Source organism: Ambystoma mexicanum, chromosome 12, assembly GCF_040938575.1.
Source record: "Ambystoma mexicanum isolate Mex_15411 chromosome 12, UKY_AmexF1_1, whole genome shotgun sequence".
In the NCBI taxonomy this organism is placed as follows: Eukaryota; Metazoa; Chordata; class Amphibia; order Caudata; family Ambystomatidae; genus Ambystoma; species Ambystoma mexicanum.
The window spans coordinates 1,134,881,292-1,134,894,663 of NC_090936.1; the positions used below are offsets into that span (position 1 = coordinate 1,134,881,292).

The window sequence follows — 13,372 nt, forward strand, 5'->3', positions numbered from 1 at the left end:
TAGGGCAATGGTTTTCAGATTTTGCCGGGGGTTGTTTTGTTACATAATGTTTGTGGTTGGCATTAATACGGTTATTACCACTGGATAAGAATTTACTGGTGCTGTTCATTTTTCCACCCGTGGAAAACAGAGTAATTGTAAGTACCTTGTGGTATTTTCCTCTTGCCTCATGGGTGGTGGTTTACCACCCGCAGTAATTGCAGTTACCGCACCCAGTATTCATACCACCAATTCATAATATGCCACTGAACTTCTAGATACATACTATTTACATATTATTCATGCATTTCTTTCTTTGAGTACAATCCTTTTTTGGGGGAGGGGGGCTCTGTGTATTGGTTGAGGGCAATGCACTAGTTATTGTTACCGGATGAATACTGCAATAACATCAAATTATTTATGAATTAATACTTTTTTCTGTGAATATGTAGCTTGTGTCTTATATGAATGTGTCCTAATAAAGACAATACACTCGTGATTTGGGATTGACTCACTGTCATGCATTGGATGTTACTGTTATAGTTAAAAGGATTTATACATTTTCATCAAGTAACAACCCATGGGTCTTAAAACCAGCACGTCTGTTGTTAGCACATTTTGCTACAGTCTGCTCCCACGTTTAACTAAGCTCATTCAGAAAGTCTGCTGGCACATTGCCTGGGCCATGTATAGCTTCAAACAAAGCACTCTCGGCCTCATTGCAAGTTTGGTGGTGATTTGGCAGTGAATCTGCCAAGATACCACCAAATGGATTTACTGTTAACGCCATTTGGTACAAGGTTACCGCCGTATTACGAGTGGTGGCATGGCATTGTTAGTCCCTACATGTGTATTTCTGCAGAATCCCCACCAGCAGCAATTCTGCCAAAACCGCTGTTTTGTTTGGCAGTAAGGTGACGGAATTACCACGCTTCATTTTGCTGGAGGCTTTTCCTCCACCTTAACTCCAAACCAATAGTTTGGCGGTGCGGTAATGCAGCAGTAATGCATTGGTAACTCTGTTACTGCATTACCACGTCTAATTGTCCCATATCCGGAATTTATAATTCATCCTGTTTTCTTACTATGAATGCAGCATTACAAGTCCCAGAATGCAGAGGGAACAAAAGGATTGGATCAGCTGTGCAAACCCTAATTTGAACAAGTTGAGGATGCTGTACGTCTATGATGTAGAGGAGGGGCCTTCACCCTGTGGCTCTTTAGATGTTTTGGACTATGACTCCCATGATCAATCACCATTGACTGTGTTCGCTAGGACTTATGGGAAATGAAGTCCAAAACAGCTGGTGAGCCAAAGGTGGTAGATCGCTGTTACAGAGTTATGGGGAAAAAAATATGTCATTAATATCTAACACAGTACACTTTTTTAATTTTAGATGCATCATCCCATTCAGATGAAACCTGCAGACAGCGAAAAGTCAAATGGTAGGTGATTGACACACTGTTTCTTTGTGTTGTGGTTAGTAAAGGGAACGTTGGAATAAAATGTAAAATAAAAAATAAATGTTATCATTCTGATGAGGGTGCTGCTTTTCCCACTGTATGCTGTCTGCAGGCATTTTTACCTCAAACGCAACTGTAATAAGTTATTGCAGGCGATTCTTTGTAACATTGTTATTAAACTTGAATAGTGATGTCACAACTAAATCTGTAATAGGAATATTATGTATCCTTTTTGTGGGGATATTGCAAAGTTAAACGTATCATAGCAACTTTGTTTGGGGTGGTGTACGAGAGGAAGAGGTGTTGGAACGAGTGTGCACATTGTGCTGGCATGCTTCGTTACTGGGCAGCGCCACATGCATTTCTTTTATAGCGCCAACCTAGCTTGACCAAATGGGAGCGCTGATCATTAAGGTGATGTAGTAAGAGCAAACAATAGTATTGATACAAGTAAAGGGATGGAAGTGTAAAGGTACAGTTCTAATGATATGGAGAGAGTGGGGTATGGGGTTCGGTTAGGGAGAGAAAGGGGGATCCAGTCCCGGTGATGGAGAATCTGCAGATGTGCTCCTATTGAAGCTGTATTTATGCGAGTTTCCTGCTATCTGACCTTGCTTACTGAACTGTTAAGCCCATGGGTCTGCCTCGGCAATTCCCGGCAGGATAGGTCCTTCTTTCGTAGTAAGGCATTTCACGGCAGCTGATCAGGAGGGCACCAGTGAACCGTAGGTGAACCGTAGGTTGGTCCTCAAAACATAGTGTAGTAATTGCTCGAGGTGTCACCATTTATTCCACTAGCACTAGTACTGGGGGGCTGCGCAGGGCGTAGAGGATAAGAGGGCTTGTACCACTGCTGGGGGAACAGCGAGCTCAAAGGATCCCCAAGATTTCAGGAAGTTGAGGGAGAGCTAGTGCTTGCATAGTTCGGAGGGAATTAACACCAACACAATGAAATAAGACTGTATAGCACCAGAGCCTTAGCCAGCTTGCATCCTCCATTATGTGGCATTTATATAGCACTGTAAATATCATTGGTATGACCTCAAAGCGCTGGTAGGTTGGACGCCCTCGGGGACCGTAGTCCAGATCAATCGAGAGAGTAAGGTGTCATAGAGTGCTGGGTGCACCAATTATGTGCGCAGCTGATGCCATTTCCTGGTGGTAGCTGCATCCTAGCATTAGGTGTGGTGGTATTTGATATCAGTTGAATGTCTGCCGTCTGGAACTCGTTCCAGGCTGCGTTAGGCCTGTGCAAGATGCTCATGTGTGCAACTGGGCCGATTTTCGTGGGGTATAGCTGCATTTTATCAGAATCTTGAGGTGTTCATGAAGCATTGTTCGTATGTGAGCAGCTAGGCCAAAATTGATCGAGGGGTGTAGCTGCGCTCTAATTGTGTGCCTGTATAGGGTAGAGAGCGAGCATTGCGATAGGAGAGGTGAGTGTCTTGTCAGAGGTTTTGATCTAAAGAGCTTGCTGTCCCCTGCCTGACCCATGGGGCCGGGTGCCACCACTTGCTTCTGGATGTGGGCTGCAGAGGTGGTTTGTGGAGGATACCCTGGTCACCCCCAAAACACCTTGGTCAGTGGCTGTACATTGTACTACCCTCTGGTCCTTTAGGAAATGGCCCAAATATATTTACACCAGATATTGACGCCATAGGTCTTCTGAACACTTGGAGTCAGGCTCTGTTGTTTGAGATTCCATTTTGATATGCGCAGCACAAGGACATGTCGCGCTCAAGACGAGACAAAAACAGTTGCCCAAATAAAAAGACTTGAGTCAGCTCCCCAGGAACAAAAGGCCAGGGTGGCAATGGCTTCAGACACCTAAAACGGAGCTCCAGAGTCCCAGCGCATGCAGGGGTCTCACCTAGGATTCAACATGGTGGACTGGATCTATGCACCCTGATTCTTTAAAACCTGTAGATTTGACTAAGAGGGGAAGAATTTCAACCTGGGACAAAAAGGGGCCTAGGTATTGGACTTGCGCATGGAGTTAAGAGGAGGTTCAGTACTATAGTCGGGTGCTGTTTACCTTGATTTTTCGCTTTCCAGTCTAACTGGGCTTATCAATAAAGAGTTGTGTAGACCCGCAACATTGTGCCCTTGCTCCGATTACCCCTTCAGTGCTTCGTGACATCCACCAAATGTGGTTGTCTGCTTCAGATGGAGGAATCCAACGCACGTTGCCAAGCAACAATAGGTGTGTTTCCGCAATACGAAGCAGGCAGTCATGGGGCAAAGGGGAAGTAATCCGCCATGGGAGAAAACAGGCAGGAACCACGCTGAGCCAGTAAGTACAAAAGGGAAATGTACTCTTTATTTCTTCAGTAACCGCAAAAGACCAGACAGGACACTAGGGAGAATACTTCTTTCAGGTCCAAGCTCCCATGCTGAAGTCCCGTGCAACGGCCACTCTTGCATTCCACACACCATAAGGCATTCTCAAGGCAGCAGCTCGCACACAAACATGCAACAGACCACAAAAGGCTGCCCACGCCATGCCGTGGGGTTATAAACTGATGGACCCTGCATGTATTACTATACCGCAGTGGCAAGAAAAACCACGTAGCCCTGCAAAGAAAGTCAAAGTTTCTTAAAGACCCTCCTCGGCTCATTGTGGAGCATGTGCTTTTAAAGAATGGAGTCCCCACTCTGTCTGGTCAAGAAACTATGGCAGAATTATGCGATTTTATAATATTGCAGCTCTTTAAGCCTGCCTGTAAGGTGTAAGTGCCCTGGGCATTCTGTATTGGAAAGTGCTACACATTAAAAAGAAAAATCAGAAGGATTAAGTATACCAGTTCAGAGTGAATGCAATGTAGCCCTTTCGCTGCTTCATTGTGTGCATGTGCGTAACGGCATTGGGCGTCGCCTTGCTAGAGATAAAGAGGGGCGCACGCAGGTGATGCAGACTTTCACACTGTGACATTCCCTTGCTCCGGATTTCATCTGCTTTGATCTGTGTGTGCTTGTTTATTTCATTTCGCTGAGCGTTTTGATGAAACACTGTACATCTGACAATGTGTGAGGTGTGCGCTGCAGTGCCCAGGAACTGTGTAGTGAATGGGTTAATTGGTATTGGAGAGGGGAATGTTGTGGACTCTGTACAGTAGTGTAATGATGGCATCAGTCTTTGTGGAACCACCGGTCTGTCTTTTTCCGGCAGACTGCAATACACTCAGATGGCCATGCGTCTAGAAGACCTCTTGTGCCTCATTAATTAGCCGCTCAGACAGAAGTCCAAGGCTTGCAAAGCTACATAGCTGCGACTGGAGACCACGCCAGGGCCTTTACCGGGTCCATCCATATGGCGCTTCAGAATAGCATGGCTTCGCACCCAACTGGCACCTCCAAAGGTTGCTGACTTGGCAGGAGAGGGCAATTGTTGCCGGGATTGGATTTCGTAGGGTCTTGAATCGGTGTCCACGAACGGTATGTCGCGTTACATCTCTCTGGCAGGCGTATATGGCTCAGAAAAGATGCGAGGGTGTAGGTGACTCCAGAGATTGGCATTTTCAGGTGCTTGGCACTCGGATCTGCAGACCCCATCGCCCTGTCAGTGGAAGAGAGGGTGATGCCGGCACTCACCTTCCATGCTTTACCTAGACAGCCACAAACTTGCATGCAGAACGAGTAATACAGAGACCAAGAAAAAAGCTTCTCGTCTTATTTATTGGGGTCTTAAGTGAACCCACTTCAAATCACAGGGATGTGGGTGGGGGGTATGGTATGGTGGGGTGGAGTGGGGCAAGAAAGGGGCGGGCAAGGATAGAAAGGAGAGTAGTCCAAATCTCAGTCAACAAAGGGCTTCTGGGATTCTGCTAGCATTTCATGTTGCCTTCTGGGATATTAAGGGCTTTCCAGGTTGCCGTCAGCTTATGGTAATGGTTGCAGCAAGCTTAATTGAAGATCACTCTTTTTAGGAGTAGGGTTAAGAGGTGGGAGGTGTCAATCAAGGCTATAGCAGTGTGGTGTTCAAGGACACCAATACAAATGCTCCTTTACCTTTAGCGGGTAAATATTGTTGCCGCATTTTATCCTGCTGCCAAGGGCTATGCCTGTGTGTAGGCCATTAACACGAGTTATAGGTCTGAGCAACAGGCCCTGTGGGGGCTACGGGTGGTCTACTGAGCAGTTTGGCTAAAGAATGTTTGGCAAGGACTATCGGGAGAGTGAGCTGTGGGAGGTTCGGGTGAATAGTAGGGTTGTGGGGGACTTTTGGCCCCACTGAGGTTCAGATGGTTTTATAGGCCCTCGAGGGTGGGTGGGTAGTGCTGAGGGTGGGGGTTGGGTATGTTTCTGTATTAACCTGTACACTAGGTTTAACTAGGGCGGTCAGATAATTCCAAGTCACCAGAGCTGTAGTGTTTCAGGCCTGGGCTTTTACCTAATACATGCATCCTGGGGCTTGCATTCTTGGTCAACCTCCATTGAAGGAATTGTGCTGGGACCCTCTGAGATCAGTGCTTTGCAAAATGGAAACCCAGGAACTGATGTGTAAGAAGGTCTGTTATCACCATGGCATCCGTTTTCAAGCATGTTGTTAAAATTATCTTTTAATCTTGAGGATCCAATCTTTGGACGAACACAATCCCCTTTCTGATAAACCACCTATAACTGTATAGTTCAAAAGCAAATGTCAACTACCTGCTGCCATCGTATGTGCTGAAACCCTGTACCTTTAGGTGTGTTAATCAAGAAAGTGACCAGACAGACGGGCAGGCGTGCTGTGCAAAAACCAGCCCACGTGCCTCGCGGGGTCGGTTTAGGGGAGGGGGTGGAGCTGTAAATAGTTGCATTTCCCAACCTCAGCCTTATGTTCGATTTTCAAGCACTCCCATTGGGGCATTTTTATTTATTTATTTTTCCATTTATATACAGGAGTGTACTGGGAACTGAAAGAGGCTCTGGAAGTTATAACTGGGGACCAAAAGAGGCCCTGGAAATAATGTTCAAAGTGGCCCCAACTGACACATTTTCAGCAAGCCCACTGCTTTTCCTATGAGACCATTTGGAACCACCACAGAAGAGGCTCAGGGTGCAGATGCCCACTGGGATATCTCCAGAGTTCCCTATAGGCTAGTCCACCCCTGCTTATATAGCGCGCTAAGTCCTCAGGCATCAAGGCACTGTTATATAAACCAGTTTAAATAAAAAAAAATACCTGGGATGGGGTTAGGGAGTCTCTGGCTGAACAGCCAACACTGGCAGCCAATTGTCGCGTCTGCCTTTAAAAAGTAATCACATTGAATATGTGATCCCAAAATAAAGGCGTTAAAGACCGCATCCATTGTTATGTTAATGTTAATGTTAAAGGACATTTGTACCGCGCACTATCACCACCGTAGTGGCCCTCTGGCGTACTGGTGGCTCTGAAAGAGGAAGGGAGGGTGAGTTACTGGGAGGAAGCAGGAAAAGTGCAAGAGAGCAGTGATGTGCTGTTGGCGGCCTCAGCCCGGTGGGTCCGTTGGCTGGGCCTGGGGTGTTTGTGGCCGGTAGTCGTTGTGTAATGTTATGCAAGTCTGTGTATTTTTGTTTTGTTGTTGCAATGTAGTGAAGTTTATGCAGTTTGTTGTGCTGTAGGTTTGTGGTTGTGTTTGGTTTGAGAGTCTGAGAGGTGTATGCAGAGGGGGAAATTGTCAGTGGAATCGGTTAGTTGGCATCTCTATCCTGAATTGAGGTGCTGGACTTGCGTAGTCTCCCCTGATGCGCCTCTGTCCTGATCTGGGCCTATCTTGCATTCAAGGTCCCTTTCACATCTGGCCCCCAACTCCACCAGCCTCCCTCACAAGCCCACCTGTCCTCCCTTCCTACTCCTGTGGCCAGTGCACCTGCCAATGTCCACAACTCAGCTAGTGTGGTGATTGCCAGTATCTCGACAATTCAATTAACACTTTGGTACCCGGTAGCAACTAAGGGGCTGGTGAAGATGTTATGCATAAAATAGTCATGTAATCTGAAGTCGCTATGCAATATTTTAGAAAATGTATATTAAAGTCTCATGTTGTAGTGACTCTTGCATGTGTGTGTGTTCCTAAGGCAGGTTTAAACATACATGCTGCAGGAAAAGCTTCCAGTGAAACCTTACACATAGTCCTCCATTCCTTATATTCTATAATCCAGTATTTCACTCTTGTAAAAAATGGCACCCACTCAACGAGGTCCTCAAGTGTGAGAAATCACCCCGATGTGATCTGTGACAAAGTTCATATTACTGCATGATGTTGGCCAACTTAAATTCACCTTCTCTGAACATTGCCTCTTTGATTACGATGTTAGCCTTGGTCCTTCCCTGCTGAACTTCAAGGCTGTTCCATCACAATGCCTTGAATGTAACAGTTTAGCAGGTAAGCTCGGGGGCGTAAATAAGCATAAACAATCAGGCACGCCCATTATTCTTTAAGCAGTAGCTGATTGGTGCAGCGTTCTAGTGCACCAATAACCGGATGGGTGCAGTGGCCTAATATGGCAATGTTGGGTGTCCTGACCCACGTTTAAGCTATCATGCCACAACATTTGGTGCTGTGGGCTTAGAAAATTCAAGATGGCGGAAAACCCACATGTGCGCCGAAATCCAGGAAAGCTGCGCAGTTTGTGCGCACACCGAAATGGTTGCCTCACTTGCCACCCACCAGTGCGAGAATGAAAGGCCGGGTTGCCATGAGGGAAATGGGTTGCCAAAGGAAAAACAGTAGCGCCGGTTAGCTTCAAAGCGCTTTAAAACCACCATTGGACTACCCGCACAGTAGTCTGAAACCATTGGGAATGGCAATGCTGATTGCCAAATGCAACTAGAATTGTGGGGAATTCATTCTTAAATCCCAAAAATGGGTGCAGTACCAGTACTCACCACTATCCAAAAGCCGGCAATTTAAAACAACACCAGATTTTACTTTTTTGTGTAAAACTGGATGAACCCAAAGCAGGCCAAAGAAAGACTTACTGAGAGGTGGATACAATGTAAAGTGATATTCTGAAGTGACTTGAAGGTTTATAACAAGACTGGCTGAGCTGTGGATTGCAGCAGTTTAAGTTGCACTGGATTTAAAGACACTAAAATCGAAAATGTTTAGATTAAATGAGTGACCTATGTTTGGTGTCACATGCCTTTGCAATTGTTTAAATGTCATAGTTTAAACTTAGAATCAGCATTCTAGCTGCATGTGTAAAATTGCAAGTTAATTTAAAAAGCAACAAAAAACATGACAGTTAGCTGAAAGTCTGGTTTAAGGAACTGAATTCTGCCTGGCAACTACCCCCATCAGGAGTGAAACTTGAGTCACAGCTGTGTTCCCAGGCCTAGCTGCCCTTTTGCTGCTCACACTAAGGATATGCCATCTATCTGATAATTGAATTACCTGTGCTCTACAGGAGCTCTGAACAAAGCCTGTCTTGACTCATGCAAAGGTTTTATTGGCAGGAGTCGTAAATGGTCGTAAAAAGTGGCTTCCTCCTGAGGAAAGGGGAGGGGCACTGCCTGTGAGAGCAAGCTGGCTTGGCAGAACTGGAAAAACCAGTATTTCTACCTTGTGCTGAGAGGAAACCACACCCCTTTGGAGCCAGAACATAACTTTAAAAAGATGGATCATTCATAGAGCGGACATGTGAAAATTTTATAAATGATACCATAATTCTTGTGATTTTTCTGCCCACATTTTAAGAGGTTTTTCGACCCGGTGGCATGTTCAGGGGGGTGTTAGCGGAAAAGTGGATATTACTCTAAATGTATGCATGTTAAAAATCTGAAACTTCATCAGTTAATGTCCATACTCCCTGCGCACATGTATGTAAAGTTGGGTCAATGTCAGAAATTGAAAAATCAGTTAAAAAGTCAATTATGTGCCATTTCTGAATGCAAGCTCTTAGAAACAGCAGATTTGGACAGAGACATGGCTAAATTCAGCCACACCATGTATATGTAATTTCAAGCAACTCTGTAACTGTGAAATATGTCTTTTATTATCAAATATAGAATGTGTGCAATCTGACAGAGGAGTGTCCTATCTGCAAGCCATAAAATGACATCCCTCTGACTCACAGTTCATTCCCCAATCAAATGATAAATGGAAGTTTGACCAATTAGAAGCTGAGAGAGAGGTAGGGTCAGTGATGCTAGAACACACCCACATTCTAAACACATAAAAGCAGACAGACAGGACAGATAGGGACCTTCATTTCCATCTGCCGCTGGAAGCTCTGCCGGAAAAATCCATACTTTACCTCCATCAAACCTCCAGAGAGCCAAACTAGAGACTTCAATCTATCCAGAACTAGAGACCCAGACCAGAGAACCAGAGAGAGCTGACCCAGATCACTGTGAAGTGCAGAGACCAGAGGCGAATTTAAAACCTGACCAGATCCATGGCGAGGCCCATTTCACTCAAGAATATAGTGTGAGTACATAGCAAACTGTGCAGAACCAATCTCTTAGTTAAAATCATATAATTCAATCTATTTAACCTAAGTAGAACTGTCTCCTAACTGTCACCTGTCATTTGTAAAGCTGTCACTTGTCATTTCCTAGTTGCAAGCTGCACTTGTCTTTTTGAACTTTAAAATTTCAAATCTGAAAAACGACCTTCACAAAATCGCTCATATCTCCGCAACCGTTTGTGCTAGAGACTTGCAATAACTTACATCTGAAAGGTTAGAATCGTGGCTTTCCTACGAACCTAGAACCGTAACCGTATATATAGTTTTACCGCAATCGCGGAACACGCATTCGCGAATTTTACCGCGATTTGCAAATTTCTTCACATGTAAAAACTGCTGCTGCTTGCCTTCCATTTGCCAGAAATTCGTTTAACCTGCTAACTATCCCTGCATCATTGCTAGTGTGAGCCTGGACTAATATTAACTAGATACCACTCACCCTGAACCTCTGAAAGGGAATTAAAAGCATTTCCAGCATATTTCTCATCCATTGCTAGCACATATCAAAGCATTTTGCCTGTGTTTTCAAAACTCCTATCTGTTTTCTGTAGTGTAAGCTTGCTGGGGTGAACTGATTTACATTGATTGCATTTCTGAGAACTGTGTGTTTTCCTTCCATTTCCTTGCCTTGCATCAAGGGGGGGAGGGGATTGCCAGAGAAAAGTGATTACATTGTTTTGTTGAAATCATATTGAGTATTTTCTATACTGCATTTCATTCATTCAACCTTGCATTTCCTTGAACCCTATAAAGCATTCTCTACCAGATTATACTTCTGTACCTATTTACCACTGTGCTACCTTATCCATTTCATGTCAACTCCTTATTGATTATAGAGAAGCGTGTTAGTGCCAGATTCTCCGTTGTTAATCTTTATCATATCAGATTAAGTGTGATATTCAATTATTAATTTATTATAAAGTGGGATATATATATCTATTGTTTAATTTATCAAATAAACCTTTTAACTTGCAAAACAGAACTACTTCTTGGCTCAGTGGGGTCAGGGGGATTCCAAGAGAGGGGTGTTATATAGGGGTAGTCATCCAGAACGCATGAACTGGACATAAAGATATATCAATAAGGGTTTTCATTCAGTATTATAGACTAGGCGTTGACTTAGCTGTAGTGTTGAATTGAATCCTCTTACAAATTGGGGGCTCGAGCCGAGATGTTGGGTTAGATTTACCACTTGTGCAGCTTAATACAGTGTGCTAACTGACGGGATACATACATCCGGTCGGATCACCACGCTGCATTACGCTGTGAAGCATTCCTCAAAAGGGACACTCCAAGAAAAGTTCTGTTCTGCAAAAATAAAATACAAACTTCTGTAAGTCAGGACAGAGACCAATCTCTAGAATGACGACCTTAGTAGACATGAAAATAGCCAGAGAGCACCTCTTGCATAAGCTATTTGTGAGAGGTGAATGGACCGAACAGGGCCAGGATGTGTGGTTGCAGGCCATCACACAACAGGTCACTGAAACAGGGTCAGATATATAAAGAGATCAGGGTCCCTTACATGTGGCCCTGAGTGAACTATATATGGCTCCTAAAGCCAAAGAGGAACACAATAAGATTGCCAGGATAGCAGCATACCTGTACCTATATATGGGAGACATGCAGGATAGATGTGCTGAAAGCCAAAATCTGGCAAATAGGCAACAGATGGCATTACAGAAGGCCCACTCTGATCTGGACTCTTCTGAGCAGAGGCTGCAGAGGAGCCAGGATTCAGAAGATGATAGTAGGCAGCACATCATTAAAATAAAGAAGGATATGGATGTGCTGCAACAGGAAAAGGTAGAACAGAATACCAGATTTCTGGCCTTGCAGAAGGAATACCAAGAAGGTTTGGACTCCCTACTGCAAAACCAGAAAAAGCTGGAGCAACAACTGGACTTCAACAGGGTATGTGCTGAGCAGGTAGTCACCCTGCAAGGCCACCTAGATAGAGAGAAGGCAGAGAGCAACAAACTAATTCTGAAAGACCTGGATACCCAGGCAGAGTTTGATCAGGAGCGCCAGAATGCTGGTGCCTTCCAAAGGCAAAGGGACGACCTGGCAGCACAGATGCAGGCTCTCAGTCAGGAAAGGGATACCTTAGGCCAGGAAGTCTGCCATTTAAAAAGAAAAATGGAAGAAAATCACCTGACCCACCAGGGACTGGGTGACCTCCAAAAAGAACACCAGAACTTGCTAGAGCACACCAGGAGGGTGGAGGATGCTCTAGCAAGAAAGGAGCAGGCCAATAGGGACACAGCTCAGGAGGTAACCCTCCTGCAGCAAAGACTGGCCCCGTTCTCCAGGACCAACCAGGAAGCACAGAGGGAAAATGAGGCCCTCTGTCAACACAATGATAGGCTCCAACAACAGGTAGCGATGCAGGAGAGACTGATAGAGTCGAGTAAGGCCTTAACAGAGGAGCTGAAAGCACAAATGCAGGCTCTTGCATTGCAACAGGGAGCAGGGGCGGATAGAGATGAGGTCCGCTGGGAAAGAGAGACTCCTGACCATAACCGCAGGAGCCCTAACACCAGGGGCCTTCATCTCCCCCAGTCCCTGGACTCTACCACCCCCATGTCCCCTGGCGCACATGAGCACAGGGCCGCAGGGATGGCAGATTACTATCCAGCTAAGAGTATGGGGCTCATAGGCCAGTACCACTCAGGAATGGAGGGGTGGGCATCCGGGTATGGGCACCCAAGTACAGTACAGTTCAATGGGGAACCCCAGGAGAGTAGGCCCATTAAGGGCATCCTGAAAACCTCTGCCCTGTTAGGTCAGTGGAGGGGGTACCCATCAAATCCTGGCAGCAAGGAGGAATCTGAAGACTCCTCTGAACTGCGCAGGACACAGGAGACCAGGTCCCCACATTCTGCCAGCCATTCCCAGGCTCGCAGAATCCGGGAAAACCTGGAAGAACAGACGGGAACCTCTGGGAGCAGTGCCTCTGAGTCCGAGGAAGAATGGACAAGGGTTACCCGAACCAAAAAGGCCAATAAGGCAAAAAGGGCCTTGCTTAAGGACCCCTTAAAGCAGATTAAGGCGATCAGGAGCGTCATCACGCCTTACCATAAGAACGCTAAGTATTCTGTTTGGGAGCACTTAGAGTTGTTTGAACAAATGATGGAGACTTTCCATTTGAAGGACAGCCAAAGCTGTATTCAATATGTAAAGTGGATCTTCTCCCCGGAATACTCGAGTTTCTTTGCGGGGCTGGAGGACCAAAATCATTTAAGATGGTCCACCTATAAGGCGGCCATCTTGAAACATTTTTCTGTTCACAGAAATCCTCAAGAGGCTCGCAAGGCAGCCTACAATTTGCAATGTGGGGAGGATCAGGCCCCACAAGAATTTGTGCAGGAGTTAAAGCGTGCTTTTGCACAGACCACAAGAAGGGTGCGCACGGATAGCAGGGAATTTATTAATACGTTTTTCCATGCCTTGCCCAAATATATCATGACCCAGCTCGTGAGGGATTTTCACG

At 45.5% G+C, this 13,372-nt stretch overlaps 1 protein-coding gene across 20 annotated transcripts in view; it reads left to right on the forward strand.

The window, feature by feature from the left end:
• Positions 1–13,372, forward strand: part of CELF2 (CUGBP Elav-like family member 2) — a 1,289,895-nt gene that overhangs the window by 1,109,686 nt on the left and 166,837 nt on the right. For all 20 annotated transcript variants that reach the window (XM_069629690.1, XM_069629687.1, XM_069629686.1 and 17 more), the window contains one exon: positions 1,377–1,425. In XM_069629690.1, coding sequence (XP_069485791.1) covers positions 1,377–1,425 — 49 coding nt within the window. The remainder of the gene's footprint in view (positions 1–1,376; positions 1,426–13,372) is intronic.